General features: G+C 38.3%; 1 protein-coding gene across 6 annotated transcripts in view; it reads left to right on the forward strand.

Moving 5' to 3' along the window:
• The window catches only part of kcnh2b (potassium voltage-gated channel, subfamily H (eag-related), member 2b), a 221154-nt gene that overhangs the window by 23138 nt on the left and 180727 nt on the right, over positions 1–17289 (forward strand). For 3 of the 6 annotated variants that reach the window (XM_040126771.1, XM_040126773.1, XM_040126772.1), the window contains exon 2: positions 5259–5489. In XM_040126771.1, the coding sequence (XP_039982705.1) occupies positions 5259–5489 (231 nt within the window). The other 3 variants (XM_040126774.1, XM_040126775.1, XM_040126776.1) reach the window with 3 other exon arrangements.

A 17289-nucleotide genomic window follows, 5' to 3' on the forward strand; every position in this document is an offset into this window, starting at 1 on the left:
TTTTGACAGATTGTAGAGACTGGATTGTTGGTGATTCAAACTGCCTCATCAATACTATTTATTCCTACCGGTCCTGTAGATTTTTGATGGCACAGCCTGCTGTATTGCGTAGTACACATGATACTCATTGGAATGTTAGCATCATTCAATTTGATTCTGATGTGGGCCTTTATAAGAGGTCTCACGCTGAGTTATTGCATATGTATTGTGTATATTATATTTTCATCCAGCAGCTAGATTAGTAGTGCAGTCTAGATTCATTGAATGAATGTACAAAGCACCACAGATCATTTAACAAGTAAATGCACCCCATTTCAAATCAGCTGTGATCAATTACAAATCTTTATCAAATCAAGCTTAATTGTGTCAGTATTCTCATTTTTGGACAGTTAATTCAGTCATTCCAGCATCATCTGGTTCTTCAATTTTTGATGCCAGGAACAATCTTAACAGTCCAAACATGTTGAAAAAATGCAGTGAACATCCTTTACCTTTTCACCAACATTTTCAATCCACTTTCCCAGGAGCTGGCCCTATGTTTTAGATACACTTTGATCAAAGTCTTAAGTGAAATAAACATAATAAACAAGGAGCAATTACTCAGAGTTCACTATAGCAATAAGGTGTTATTCCGTTTTCATAGCTGGAGTCCTTTGAGAAGATTTATCACCTGTAGCCCTCCTCCTAACATGGAATGGAAATTACAAAAAGTGTCAGGCTGTATTTTTGAGACCCAGGGTGCATTAAAGACCTGCTTGGCTTGTTCACTGCAACAATATTCCTGTTGCTGAATTAAAGTTAAAAATGTTCATGACTATGTCCTTTTTCCAAGATTCTAACAAAAACTCCTCTTATGACCTTGTCCCATACATAGCAGTCTTTTACTGGAAAATAGTTACCTTTGTCTTACAAAGTTTGTTCTCATTATAATGGACATCTTGCTTGAAATGTGGCCATGTTAGTGGCTTTCTAATGTGCTTGGAGACTCTCTGAGTGACTGTTATGTTAGTTGAAAACTTTAGCAGACAAACAATTTGAGCGAGAATCCTGAATCTGTTTAAATGTCCACACTCTCACCCTTATGATCCATCCATCGTCCATGCTGCAGAAAATGTTGACTGAGTGGTGTTGCAACTTCAGAAAACTTTACGATTGGGGTGTGATGGCACAGAATTTGCCTTTTCTGAACCATATAAGTGGCAAAGCACTCTTGAATGCCGGCTGGAGGCTGATGTGACTACACATAGGATGGAGTTTGTCATGTAACTTCGCTCTAAACATGGTTGAGGTTTGCAATTATGGTAACAGTAAGGGATAGTTTATAGGCAATGATTCTTATGTGTAATTATGCCTGAAGTTTGCATTCACTTTGCACTTGAAATCACATCTTATGCAGTACTTTTACATTTATTGTTGCATAGTAGGGTTAGACATTTAATGCTGGATAGCATTAAATTTCTCCTATTTTGGAAACGCAGGAGAGCTTATTAGTAATATATGCTGCTGCATATACTATTAATAAGCTCTCCTGCGTTTCCAAAATAGGAGAAATTATTAAATATGATTGCTCCCATCTGATTGTAGCTTTCCAACCACTGTTTACTTTTTCAGCATCAAAATCTGCAGATACTGTATATAGGAGGCACAAAATAATATCATAAAGCAATAGCCTATAGCCCATATTGATTGGATTTTTAGGAACTGAGCATTCAGAGTAGCTGTGTTGTGAATGTTTTTATTATCCTGGAACAAAATTCAATATTGATCCTCCAATACTCTGATAGGGAAAGATGAAGGTACAGCTTTTTTCAAATTCTATGTATTAGTTATAACAGACAATCTAGACATTATTATATGTGAATCACCAAATTATCACTCTCTTTGGGGTAAAGTAAACAAATGTAGGAAGACAGAGTATTGGGGGTTTCTTACAGTAGCCACAACAGTACATATTATAAAACATGGGTGGGGTTCACTATTACTGGTTTTCATTGATACAAAAAAGAGTTTTTCTGCGCTTAATATGAGTATGAAAACTAAGTAAAACGTGGACAAAGTAAATCCACGACAAAAATTTTTTTTAAATTTGACTTTAAAATGGCATTATATTTAGTAGTTCAACAGTTTTTTGTCTAACTAATTACAGTGAAGGATAATTAGTAGTTTATGTGTGTTTTTCTCCAGGGACATTTTCTAAACTGTTGTCATTGCAGGAGGATGGTCTTTACTTTAAACAGCAGAGATTAGCATCCTGTTGGAGTGGAAAATAAACCCAGAAACGTGGAGATACTAGTAATACTTAATGAGAGCCAACATTGTTCTTTTTAACATCTTAGACTGCAAACTTTGAATAAATGGCCTGTAAAGGTGATAATCTGAGTCCTTTATCCCCTCTGCTCTCCGTTCTCTTAGTTCCTCATAGGTAATTTTTATACCTTTGTATGGCTTTATTAATTTGTGTATTTTTGTTTAATAATTTCAAATATATTTATATTAATTTTTTATGTACTTTTTACCAATTCCACATTTTAAGCATATATCTTCCTTTTGTAAAATTGTTAGCTGTGATTTACAGCAGATCTATTTTTTGTGAATCTGTTGATATGGTTGGCAAGCTGCTTCATACATTTGCCCTCACAGGGGTAAATAAAGTTCTTTTTCACTGAATTGAATTGAACTAATTTCACAGCCACAGAGTGAAATGTTCTGGCAACGCCTGGGAAAAAAAGTGACTGTTTTTTAGCAACAGTCTCCAGTCCATTTATCTGATGTAAAATTGCTGAGAAATTTGGTCAGATTTTTCCATCCCTGGACAGATCAACTCTCCTCTATCCCCACTTCACCTTATCATTTTCTCCAAATCTCCCTCCATTCATTATATTGCTTAAGTTTGACTTCATTCCTTTATCTGTCGTTTTTCTGTAATTCTTCCTTCCCACACTCTTCAACCCATTTCCATCAATTTATGCATCCTCATCCAGCCCTCAAGCTGTATCTTGCCTCATCCACCCTTTTATGTCACAAACCTTTCTTCCGGCCCTCTAACCATCCATATGGCTATTTATGAGTGCAGTATTCCTTACAGTGTGGCCCAGTACCGAAAGTAACAGGAGCTCTTCAGAAGCTGAAAACTCTTTAGTGTAGGTCATCTATCAGCCTGACAGACAGTCAGGCCTTATACACACGCACACATTTATTTTTTTTTTGTGAGATTCATCTCTCACAAACTGGAGACTTGGAGTTTATTCACAATTCATTGAAAGTAAAGAGGCAGAGGGCAGGGTAATGGAGTATGTGCAAGTATGTCTGTGTGTGTGTGTGTGTGTGTGTGTGTGTGTGTGTGTGTGTGTGTGTGTTCAGGCATAACAGCAGCTCTTTGAGTGCATTAAGATCATCCGTTGACACTGAGCAGAGGCCCTGAAACTAAATGGTTCCTTCTACAGTAAGTGGTTGAGAGCCAGACATACATCAGAGCTTTGTTGGAGTTGGAGCTACCAAGGTTGCAGCTGTGGTTTACACTTTTGACCACAATTATAAACACACATATGCAAAGCAATGGGCCCACAGACACCTTTGCGCTGGCATCAAGATCAATGGCGAGAAGGAAAAGAAGAGAAGAAATTATACATTTCTAGCCGTAATATTATACAGTTCTATACCATCAACAATAAAATTTCTTCATAACACTACAATGGGTACAAATGTGAATGCCCCTCTATTTTTGCTCTCGTATACTAAAGACTGTGTTGTTTTTTAAATGTTTTCATTGACTCCATACTTATTTTCTAAGGTTTATTGTGCGTTACCTCAATTTTATTTTGAAAGGGGGCCTCTTAGTTTGAAGGTGACATATCACCAGGAGTCTCAAAATGAGTGAAAAGTCCAAAAAAGGGGTGAGCAGGTGGATAATGTGTCTTTCAAATGGGAACTATTGTATTTTTTATTGTTTAGCACCTGATAAAAAAAGGCACAGGGTCTGTTAAAGTTTCAATTTTACATTGTGATTGAGAGTGAGTAACTTTGCAGCTCCTATACATAGTTTTATTAGGTTTGAAAGTGAGCATTTGTTAGCAAAAGCCTGCTATATTAGCTAAGTGCGCAGGTGATTTTCGATGTCCCTGTTGAGTCATACCCCTTGTGTTAGCTGGACTTCGCTAGTCGAGGAAATAGCCATGAAAATTTTCTGAAAAAAATTCTATGCACGCTCGAATTACGTGGGTTAATATGAGCGAATTAGACAAAAACGTTTGGAGAGTACAATTTAATTTAGTTTTTCCTCATAAAACCAATTTCTTAACAAATTTTGTGACTCTTTTCCCTAAGACATTTCGCCTTTATAGACCTTTTGCATAGCAGACATTTTGACTTGTCATAGCAGGCAAAGCAAGTGTTATTAATAACGTTAATAAATGATGGCTCTGTTACGTTAAGATGTCCCAGTAAGCCATACAGTTAGGCAGCATGCAGACACTGAACCTGGTGAAACTAATTGAAATGCAGCCATTGTAAATGTTATTGATTTCACCTGTGCAGTCTGTCCTTTTAGTGTCACGACTTTTCCCCCCTCTAATTCACAGCTTTATTGGTATGACATTTCAACTTTCCTCTCAAAATTTAATGACTTTCCTCTTTAAATCTTTTTCTCATAACTGTGCTCTGAATTTCATATGCATACACGATTTACAGTTAGGGAAGCTAAAAAAATGCAAATGATTAACAGTCATGTAGAAATTTGTGTAGTCTCTTCCATATTCCCTGCTCGTATTTATAGTGCAAAGGGAAACTAAAAGACATAACATAGACAGCAACCTATATACTGCATATCTCACATAACTACATTTATTAACATTTGGATGCAGTGAGGGTACACAAATAAAACAAAACTGTCTGACCAGGGATGTCTGTTGTTTGTTTCAGGAAAATATTGTTGGTGTCAGATGACTGTAAAATGTTCCCTTGGTATCACAGCATTAGCCTTATGCAAAATCAACATGAAAGAGAACAGTGTTTTATTACTTATAATGTTTAGCATTTGAGAGATATTGGGTTTTATGCAGTTACACCCGGTTTTGTTCAAGGGTTAGGGTTAGACTGAGACTCATTATACTGTATTTTGACTTCTCTCAAATTTTTCCACATGCATTTATTTGTTCATTTGATCATCTGTCACCTACACTTCAGTACCATTGATTGGATGGTAGTACTAATGTCAAAGAGAAAACTGAAGTAAAAATAAACTTTTCTCACTCCACCCACAGGTCGTAAGTTTGTCATCGCCAATGCAAGAGTGGAGAACTGTGCCATCATCTTCTGCAACGATGGCTTCTGCCACATGTGTGGTTACTCGCGTGCTGAGATCATGCAGAAGCCATGCACGTGTAACTTCCTGTACGGACCTGACACCAAGAGACTGGCTATAGCTCAGATGGCGCAGGCCCTGCTGGGGTCAGAGGAGAGGAAAGTGGAGATCAACCTTTACCGCAAGGATGGTAGGAAAAAGAGTGTTAGAGTGATTTGAGAGGTGGTTGTGTGGATGTGGGAGAGGGTGTGCACACACCTGTTTTTAGCCTGTTGACTTGTACAGGACATTAACCTCTAGAATGTGAAGACAGTACAGTGTCTGTGCATGTTTGGGAAGGCAAGCAAGTGTTTTATTTACATAAAAGTGAGGGCTGACAGTGATGTATTCATAGAAATAGATTGTACCAAAGAGGAAGTCAATGTGTGTATCTTGTGTTTGGTTTTTGTGTTATTTAAGAAAGATCTGGGGAGAGTATATGCCATTCTACTTTCTCTGTTATGTGAGGTTTTTCCTATATTGGGATGGTAAGAGTAATATGGAAAGTACTTGTGTATTCATGTGTGAATGTATTTGACTGTAGTTATATGTGAAAATTTTAAGGGCTTTGAATGGTTTTGTCACTATGAAATGGACTTGTTTTTTCAGTTGTTCTCAGTATCTGTTTGTGTAGTGTGTACAGAACATTTGGCATCCACCAGCTCATGATAATTTTTGAGGTATTATGTGTCGGTGACCTTACTACTGTTTACTGATAAGTCCATTTTGTATCTTGTGTCTCTTGCAACTTGTTAGTACCAGATTTCTTGTTGTGATGAAAATGAAATTGAAGAAAATGCAGTATGGTATAACATTTTCAACAGAACTTACCCAAAATAACATTTACAGTAAGATGTACTTTAGAGGAAAGTACATTGGGGAAACCCTTGTAGAATTCTCTCCAATGGCAAGAGTGTCTACACACATGCCTTCTTTACCAGGACCAGGTAACAAGACACTGGTCTCTGCAACGATAGATAGCTTCCATGGCGATAAAGAGCTGCCAAGGTAATAAAGTCAGCAACTCCCTGGGCTCTGGCCCAAGCATCTGCTGGACATTTTCCACCTGTAGACAGACACCAGAACAGCAGGAGGAGGGAACAATGGGGAGAGAGAGAAAGAGACATTCCCTCCTCCCTCACAAAAGAAGGGAGGAGGAAAGGGCTTGAAACAGGGCTTGAAACATACTGAGGGGAAAAAAGAGGGCAAAAATGACTAAGAGGCAGGAAAACAGCACAGCTCTGAAATATGAAGAAAAATCAGTGAGTGAGACATGGGAGAAACAAAGTGAGAGAATGAGAGATAGAGGGAGACAGTGACGGTCAGAAAGTGAGTTTCTCATGTAATCTGAAAGTGTTGCTGGTGGTGAGAGAAAGACAAGTAAAAGAGAAAGAGAGAAACACGGAGATGGCGCCAGCTGTCTTTTCTCTCTGAAGCTTGTGAGGAGCGCTTTGCCAATCCAGCCCCCCACTCTGCACATTTCACTTTCCACTGTTTATAGTGGGGATGCGGACACACGCACACACCAGCAATCTGCTATACAAAAGTACCTTGTAAAAAGCTTGAACCCTGTATATAGAATTACTGAGGTGTTGTCATTTTTGTCCTGCTGGCAATGTTAACGAGAGTCCACCATGCTAACAACACATATAGTATTTAAAGGCTTTGGAAGCATCAACATTTAAGGCCTGCAAAGCTCTTGAGCCAGTTTGGGCTGGTAGCTGTAAAGCTCCTGTTGGCATACACAGTGCAGTAGCTTGATTAAGCCCTCCCATTCTAGACAAAAGAGAAATGATCATATTAACAAAAAATTCTTACCACTGTTTGTCATTTTAATAGCAAAGTGACTCATGTAAGGACCCAATCTCAAAGCAGTGACTAAAGTAACAGAACACAAATTGACTATAGAATGCTCACGAAAATCCTACAGGATTGTTTCTTCTACGAGCAGACAATATGTAGGTCCCTGTAAGCAAGCACTGTAAATGTTCGACAGCTTGCAAGTAGGGAAGTCATGAGTGATGGAGCTCAGCTGGCAATACTCAAGGATAAATCAACAAACGCATACATACACTGCACTTATGCACTAAGCATAACCTTCTCTATGACTGATGATTTGTGATTGACTTGTTTCCCAAGGGGTTAGAGAGGCCCTCATAATGCTGTCACAGTAACCAATGGACACTCTTTTGATTGGCTAGACGAATGTCCATTTCACAACTCCTCTTCAGTGGTTTATATTGTAGTCTAGTGCATTAAACTATGGATATATGGTAACTTGTGAGTAAAAGTAAATGATTTTGAGTTGTTACTGCAGATTATGACTTTATTGACTGAAGTGATACCTTATGGTGATCAAAACTTTGCTGTCTTTGTGCTGACCCAAAGCTTTTTGTCACAAGTAAAATCCTCATGGATTTGTACTCAATTAAAGATTGTGAATGAATGAAAAATTATGCCCAGGGAGGGTGTTTGTTATCTATGTGTGTGTTGTTGGTTGTGACCTGGTGCCTCTTCTCTCTCAGTCATAGTCACAAACACTCAAGCATACAAAGACACAAACACAGTCTTAGGTAACCCCACCGGGCCACCTTAAAGCCATCGGAGAGCCACGGGTGGAACAGTGATGACACTCCTCATCCATAATGCACACAGGCAGGAAACATTATGCCCCCTCCTCTTGTCCCCTTTGCCTCCTTCCCTCTCTTCTCCCTCCTCTAGCAAAGGCAAAGAGTAAAAAGAAAGAATAGCCTTTCCTTTGATCTCGAAAAGAAAACTAAGCAATGAGTGTGCAGGTGTGTGTGTTTTAATCAGAATGATGGGACTGTCTAGCCATGACCCACACATACATGCATACAGAGAATGCGCACACATGCATGAACACATGCACACACACACTACGTCCACACACGGGCTTCATCTGAGCCCATTTATCTAGTACCAAGCTTAGGCATGAGCTTTCGCTGATTGCTCACCAGCGTAATCAATCATACTCTCCAGGTAAACTACGATAGGAAACGTGTACACTTGCACACCTACACTCACGATGTAGAGATTTTTGGTACAGAAGGGGCTACTGCCCTAGTTGGGTGTTACCTTTAAGACTTTGAATCTCCTTCCTTTCGCAGCTATGTAGTTTTATGGTGGCCTTTGGTTCACAGGGAAATATGGCTGTGACTGGGGAGGGATTAAAACAGAGCATAGGTGTCTTTGTTCTGTTGGAAAGACAGAACGCCATCAGCCTGTAACAGTATGACAGATTCTGTTCTAATACAAATTGTCTGCATCCAGGGAGAATGTTGACAACCATCATGAGCTAGATCAATTCAAGAATGTCACTGTTTTGAGTGTTAAGCTGCTGGAGTTTAAATCCTAATACAAGTGATGGTTGCTTAACAGTTTCTTTCTGTAACAGCAGAGTTAAGACATGTGACAGAATTCTTTTAATACAAAAGATTCCATGTGTTTTCTTTTCAGGATAATGTCAGCTTGTCAAACTGTTCCTTAAGTCCACAGAGAGGACATTTTTGTATATAGCACAGGGCAGACTGAAATGACAGGTATAAATACATAAACTGAGTCAATTATATTAGAAAGTCTTGCGAGAGACGTAACTAATACTTGTAACCAAAGCAGCATTTATTACAGACCAAAGATGGTCTATTAATTAATTTTGGCAATGTTTGGTAATTTCTTCATACAACCCTTTGATTCAATTCCATTGCTTTCTTTTAGTAGTAATTTTCTTTTTTTGCCAAGTACTTAAAAAAAATTTTTTTTCTTTCAAACAAAAGTATATTTTACTCCTGCCTTCATTTGGAAAAAAAAAAAAAGAATAATGCACAGTTACCATCACATGAACTCACTTTATTAAACAGTGAGTTCAACTGATGGACAAGTGTGTGGGATTCTTTGGTTTAGAGTTTATGATCATATGTACTGTCACTAAGACTTAGGGGTGTGAAAGAGCTGATTTGAAATTATTTCAGCCTTTAAAAATATTTTCAATATTGAGTATTTAGCTAGACACTAAGGCGAACATTATCAGACTCAGCTCTCCTAAGTAAAAAAACACCCTGACAAAACAGAACTTAATGTACTTTAGAGAAAACACTCTCAGACAGGTGGAATACTTACAATAACTGAAAAGGAAATGGAGAAATGACATTCACAAGGCAAGACAATCAACTGCGATGTTTTAGCAGTTGCATACAATCAAACATGATGCTGGTGTGCAAAATCTTAATAATTTGGTCAGCATTAAGTTGTTTGGCAAATAGGCAGACAGAAATCAGAGGAAAGGACAGCCAGATGCAGCCTTTAAAAGGAAATGCCACATTAAAGATGTGTGAAAGCTAACTTTTCAATGGTCAGGACATCATGCTTGATTCTGTACACATCAATGAGCAGTTATGTCTTATGTCAGTACAGGGAGCCAGGTGGCCTACATACCCCCCATCTCATTTCCCATGTTTACCTGCTAACTGTTATAGAAGCTCTGAATGCCCAGAGCACCTACCTCTTATTGGACCATGCACTACAAAGCAGTCTATGTGTTTGTTCCCTTGGATGAAAAGGGACCACTTAGTTTTAATAATCAGTGCAGGAGGAAATTTTGTAGCTTCATTTGAAGGAGATAAAGATTAGATGACAGTTACATTGGCTTCAATCATAGCTTACCTGTGAACCGCCTAAGCTATCAGAGCTACCTCATATAAGCAAAGATTGGTTCAAATTTATGAAAATTGGAATGTACAAACAACTCGAATATATAAAATAGCCCCAATCCAAAAATTAACATACAGTATATGACCATATAACTATAAAGCACAGAGACAGAGGCAGCTGCGTCAACAATGGCTCATTCTTTACTTCTCTTTACACCGTCTTAATGTCAAAATATGTCATGCAATGGCAGTGGAATTTGGCTTTGAACATACACTAAGTCTCTAATACAGAAAAGTTGCACATAAATTAATTCTATGATATATGATTTTGGGAATGACACGAAGACTACTTTAATCACAGGTTCTACTCTTAACACTCTCAAGAGGATCCGCAGGTGAATGCAAGATATTTGAAAGTCTGTGCCCTAAAACGTTCCTTTATGCCCACGAATTACATTATAGACCAACTGGTTACAAGGGAACTGTTGCACAGGCATAACAAACGAAACATTAAAACACAAACCTTGAAATCGTGAGGAAAGGTCTGGGAAATCACCACCCCAGCTGATAAGGCAGTGATCCCAGAGGAGAGCAGGCTGTCCTGTGCGTCTAGGGGGACTCTTGATTGCCTAGTAGCAGTAGCTAAGCAACTTACAGACCTGCAGCCTCTGTGAAGAGGTTAGCACTCTATGCCAATGACTACCGTGGATGATCCCAGCTCTAGCTAAGAGCAAAAAACACACACAGACGCAAACGCTACTAATGCTATCAGCTGTCGCCCACACAACAAGAAGTTGCATTATGTTTTTGAACTGAAGGGAGAGGCATCCATTTTCAAAACAGAGATGGAGAGTTTTTTGTTTTCTTTCAGCACAAAAGAACAAGATAATGACATGCACTTGCACTTTGGTACTTGGTGTAACAGGATAGAGGACAGGGGAGATAGGAAGGACAGAAGAGAGAGAAAGAGAGAGAGGGTTAAGGTGACAGATAGGAAGCAGGATTCAGACCAGCAGCATCACCAGTATATGATATGTACCTTAATACGCTCTGTATTACCATGTAATCTAAAACCTTCTCTACAAATTCACTGGGACTGGGATGTATGTGGTCACTCACTCACTTCAATTCTACTCTTTCAGTGCTCTTTCAGTACGCAGCTCACAGTAGGGACGTTCGTGTGTATCTGTGTTAGTGTTTGTATTTCCCTCCTTTTTTTGATGACACCTAAATAATGAATCATGACACGTTGAAGTGTGATAGTGCCCCATTGTGTGTTCACCTCATTAGTCACTCAATGTGCTGTATCAGGCTGCTCTGCATGCCTGATAGTAAAGGGCCAAAGACTCAGCAGAACCATCGCACCATTCAAATCAATGTGGGCATCTACAATAATGCATGTCCTAGGTGATGTAATTGTGTGTGTGTGTGTGTGTGTGTGTGTGTGTGTGTGTGTCTGTGTGCATTTCTTGTAGTGAAATGACAGTTGATAACACAGCAGTGTTAAGTCAAGTCTGGGGAACCAAATTTAATTCAATTTAGGCAGTCACTTTAATCTTGCTCAGGGAAGTGGTTTATTTGAAAATACTGGTAATCCTGTTATGGTGGAAATCAGCAGTTACAAATTTCTAACTTAGTTTATAAATTCAGCAATGTTCTGGTCGCCACTTTGGGTCTTTGGATACACACTGTGACTCCGTGGGCCTTCCCCAAACCCTTACACAATATGTGTGAACATCATGGAGTGAATTGGTTTTGGTGTGGCCTAATCTACTAGTCGTTAATCTCAGCAATGACTTCCTAAACACTGTGTTTTCATGATTAGTTTTACACTCGAGTTTGACTCTCACCAGAGCTGTTATGTGAGAAATCCGGCTAAGGTGACCTGATTTGATGTTAAATGTCAAACTCTAATAGAGTATATGCTGGTCTTTAATCAGAGATTTTCTGCTTCACAGTTGTAAAAGATAACACATGTAAAAATATCCTTGCTTAAGACAAATTGGAAGCAGAGCAACAGAAATCAAGTGTTGCCAATTTTTCCATCATCAGATCAATTCAGGACCCATTATCTTTGTGTCCACTTGGGTTTAAGTCTCTCTTTCTTCCATCCCAAGTTGTAGTACGCAGTTTTGAAGCTCTTGAACACCTGTAGTCATGCATTTATGTATACTTATTTATGTGCACTGTATGCCTTGGTCTGTCTTTGCCTCTGTGTGTATGTGTTTGTTTTCATGTATGTGTGTGTACATCTAGGGTATGTGTCCATCAATATGTGCATGTATGTGTTGCTCCTATAATTAGAAAGTGTGTGTGTGTGTGTGTCTGTGTCTGTGTGTGTGTGTGTTTTTTAGCCTGGGGGTCTTGGGTCATCAGTGACGAGGGCTCCAGTATCTATCCACTCTCCCTTCTGGGCAACTCAATATGCCATCAAGATCAACACTTTCTAATTATAGGAGCAACACATACGTGCACATATTGATGGACACATACCGTAGATGTACACACACACTGATGCCTGCTTCCAATTTGTCTGAAGCAAGGATATTATTACATGTGTTATCTTTTACAACTGTGAAGAGGAAAATCTCTGACTAAAGACTAGTTTACCCTAACAGACCTTTAACATCATCATACAACATAATATTCTTTTCTAATAATTTTTAAGATTTGTCTTCAATAATCAAAAATACATTAATTTGGATTATTAATATTACTAATTATTATTACTGATTATGTTTAACAGTGACTATAATCAGTGATATAAACACAGCTGTACAACAGGCCTAAAATTTCATTTAAAATCAGTTATCTAATAAACAGCTTATTTTTCCATCGTCTTCAATTATATACAAAAATATACCATGAATGTAAAAGTTCAATATAGTGTATATACACAGACACATCTGAGACTTGTTTAAGCCGAGCCTCATTCATTCCAGTACAATGGCTTCCCTCATTTCATTCAGTAATGACAGGTTCCAACTGCAGGAAAGGTATCATCAAAGCTGCTGTGTGTGTGTGTGTGTGTGTGTGTGTGTGTGTGTGTGTGTGTGTGTGTGTGTGTGTGTGTGTGTGTGCATGCATGTGCGCGTGGACGCTTGTTTGTGCGTGTGCGTGCTTGTGTGTGTCTGTGCATGTGCATAATATCACCAATTGTAAAACTAAAAAAATGTTTTAGTAATCTTGTTGTTGTGCTGGATGAGAGACATACAAGTATATTCACTTATATATTTAAATTTTTTAAATTTTATTTTTATGTATCCATAAATAAGAGAAATGTACATGTGTGAAATTGAAGAGCAGATTACACCTTTAGTGCAGTGCCCCTCTTCACATGTGAGCATCATGTTAGACTGAAAATGCTTTCTAGGGACCGAATGAGAAAAAATTATCACTGAATTTGGAATTCAACTCGCTTCCACACCATCTACCCAAGTATAAAGCATGCAGGATATGTTGTGTCAGTACTTGCCTAACCCTAACCCTTACCCAAACCTTAGCCTGACCCTGACCCTAACCTTAACTTAACCCTAACCTTAAACACAGACCCAAAAATCAGCTTTTTCCCAATTGGGGTCATGGCTTTTTCCTGAGAAATATCAGTATGGAGGTTCAAAGCAGCTCTTCTTGCGCTTCTATTATTCTTAGTCTATTTCTTGCTGTTCCAGGCTAATCTGAATATGCATGGGTACAGTATGTAAATGTTTCTCTCTGTCTCTTCCTCTCTAAGTTCACTGTGTGTGTGTGTGTGTGTGTGTGTGTGTGTGTGTGTGTGTGTGTGTGTAGGAGAGCGAGAGAGGAAGAGGGGGACTGTTGTGGAAAAGTCTCAGTGGAATGTGTGTATACTGTACAGTATGTATGTGGAAACAACAGCAATACAAATAGTGGTATCCTGTCCACTTACGTGTATACCTCAGTATGCTCTCTAACACACATGGGAACAGGCACACCTGCACACACACACAACTGTACATGTACCAGATTTGAAGGGTACAGTTTGGTTTTCTCAAGTTCAAAATAAAGCAATGTATTTGTAATTGGAGTTTTTAATGTTACCCCTGATATTACAACTGCAGCAACAATGTTTTGAGGTTTGGCATTAGAACCAACATCAGTTCTATATCATTTTTTAATATTGCGAGCTGACACATTTATTTCAAATCAAATGCTATAAGACCAGGCTTTTCTTAAGAGCTTGTAGGGTATTTGAAGTATAAATCTTAATATTAGATACTGTATGTATTGATGGTGTGGACTGAACCAGGATCAATTATTACACAAAAAAAACGACTAAAACCTTATCCTAACTTCTACCTAAATAGATTTACCTAATCATGAAAAATAGACCCAAAACTTACAGTAGCTTTTGAAAGTGTTCAGACCCCTTCACTTTTTGCACACTTTACTGTGTTATAGACTTAATTGTAAATGGATAAAATTTCCATTTTCGCCCATCAATCTATTACAAATTAAAAGCATGTTTTTAGAATTTTTTGCTTATTAGTTTATTAAAAATCTAATACTTAAATCTGTATAAAGATATTCAGATCCTTTGCTCTGGCACTCCAAATTGTGGTCAGGTGCCTCCTGTTTGCTTTAATTATCTTTGCGATGCATCTAGAACTTGATTGGAGTCCACCTTTGGCAAACTGAAATAATTGGACATAGAAAGGGACACTCCTGTTTATACAGTATAAGGTCTCACAATTCACACTGCATGTCAGGACAAAAACCTGGCATGCCATGAAGTCCGAGCCATTAAGTCAAAGGAATTCTCTGCAGACCTCTGTGATAAAATTGTGGCTAGGCATAGATCAGAACAAGGGTATAAAAACATTTCTAAAGATTTGAGTGTTCCCAGGAGCATGGTAGCCTCAATAATTGTGAAATGGAAGCAGTTGGGAACCGACAGGACTCTTCCTGGAGTTGGCTTTCTGGCCAAATGGAGTAACCGGGAAAGAATGTTCTTGGTCAGGGAAGTGACCAAGAACCCAGTGGTCACTCTAACAGAGAGAGAACACTCTTCATCACTTGGCTAATACCATGACATGGTGACAGCATCATGCTATGCGGGTGCTTCTCAGTGGCAGGGACAGTTAGTCAGAATTGAGGGAAGGATGAATGCAGCCAAATACAGAGAGGTTGTTGAAGAAAATATGAGCCAGAGTGCATCTGAACTGAGATGGTTCACCTTTCAGCACAACAATGACCCCAAGGATACAGCCGGGAAAATGCTGAAGTGGCTTCGGGACAGGTCTCTCTGCCTCTCTGCCTTTATAGCAGCCAGACTGATAATGTTCAATCAGCTGAGTTTTATTGAGAAGAAATGCAAACAAATTGACAGCTGCAGAATACAGATATGATGGTTGACACATAGTCACCAAAATGCCATCCACCATAGAAAGTAAATTTTTTTTTCTCTTGAACAAGTTCCTGTAATCTTTCTTTGGTCTTCCATCCCATAATTTTTTCTTTGATGTCCATAGTTTTAAATGCGGCATTGCCTTTATTTGTTGACATGCTTTCACGGTTTATTGTTTTACCCTGTCCTCACCAGCCTATACATCTTTACAGTGATCCAATAATTAAATAAGTGGATATTTGCAAGTCTTGAAAAGTATTAAAGAACAATTAATTTAATTTCCTCAAGAAAACACAGTCAAAGGTATTAGAAAGTCTAAAATTTGATTAACAAAAGTTTTAAATCTTGTCTTTTGGCTGCTGTAGGCTGTAATGGTAGTTCTAAAATGTTTCTGTATGTTATTGTGGACTGGAGATGCTATACACCTATAAAATAAAAGTGGGATTGTTGTGACATAGGGTTGTGCTGCTGGAGACAGTTCAGTCCTTTTTTTTGGGGGGTTTCAGGCAGCATAATCAAACATGTAGGAAACAGCCAGCTAGGAAGCTCACTGGCTCATTATGGACACGAGAAGATTTTATTAAAAACTTAAATTAACCTGAATGAATTAACTTTTTTTTAAATTTAAGAATCCTTCCATCCATTTTCTGCCACTTATCTTAATTAATTATAATATCAGCAGTTATTGTTATATATTGATGGGAAGTACTGAAAAAAATTTGATATAATAATAAATAATTATAGGTCATGTCATCCTTACTGGTGTTTTTGTCATACTTAATAGTAATAAGTTCTTAAAAAGTACATCATGCATGCCATAAAATAATATTACAACTCCAAATCATTGTAAATATTCAACATAGTAATATAGTAGTACATTATTGCTAGATGTACTAGAGGTGGTTTGCAGTGCAGGTATGCTAATAAGGTTTATAGAATAGGTAATGACATAAAATAATAATTTTTGATGTCACACATCAGATTATTCACTGAGACTCCTTGTCACACAGCTAGATACATAAAGGAAATTTGTCCAATTTGTGATTGATAGCATGCCAGACAGCATAAATGACAAATTGATAAATGGATGGTGTTATACTGTGTAAATAGGTGCAGTGTGTCTGCCTCCTTCCCTTATGGTCTTGTTAGCCTACACAGCACTCTTCCATCTTGCTTGCTGGTAAATATCTGTGCCAAAGTGAAAGACTGTTACACAACCAGTGGATCCAACAAGTCATAAAACTGGTCAAATCAGCTTTAACTGTAATGTATGTTATCTTAGTGTACATGTAATGATTACAGATATCCTTTATTTATCAGTGATACTGTACATATTTGTTACCTGCTCACCTGGATACAAGAAAACCTACATCCTGTGTCCCAATATCTCATCAAAACTGCAACACCACAATAACCTAATACACCGAACAGCCAAACATTGAAACCGGTTTCAGTGTTGTGGCTGAATGGTGTATAATGTAACAACACCTAACCCCACCCTGAAACGTTTGATGATGTACAACCTAACCCTGCTATATAATGGCCGTGGAAAATACTTATTTTTGATTTCCTTGTAGCCAGTTGAGGTTAAATACAGAGGGATGAAAAAATGAAGGAAAAACCATCATACAGTGTGTTAAGTAAGGTGTTGGGCCACCTCGAGCTGCCAGAACAGCTTCAATGTGCCTTGACACCGATTCTACAACTCTCTAGAACTCTACTGGAGGGATGGTGGTCTAGAGCGATGTGTACCATGTTGGTCTTAAATCTCCCATAGGTGTTCAGTTGGGTTGAGATCTGGTGACTGTGACGGCCATAGTAATATGAGTCACGTCATTTACATACTCATCAAACCCTTCAGTGACCCCTTGTGCCCTATGGATGGGGGCCTCATCATCCTGTTTCTACACTCATTATTC

This window comes from Xiphias gladius, chromosome 5, assembly GCF_016859285.1.
Source record: "Xiphias gladius isolate SHS-SW01 ecotype Sanya breed wild chromosome 5, ASM1685928v1, whole genome shotgun sequence".
Taxonomy (NCBI): Eukaryota; Metazoa; Chordata; class Actinopteri; order Istiophoriformes; family Xiphiidae; genus Xiphias; species Xiphias gladius.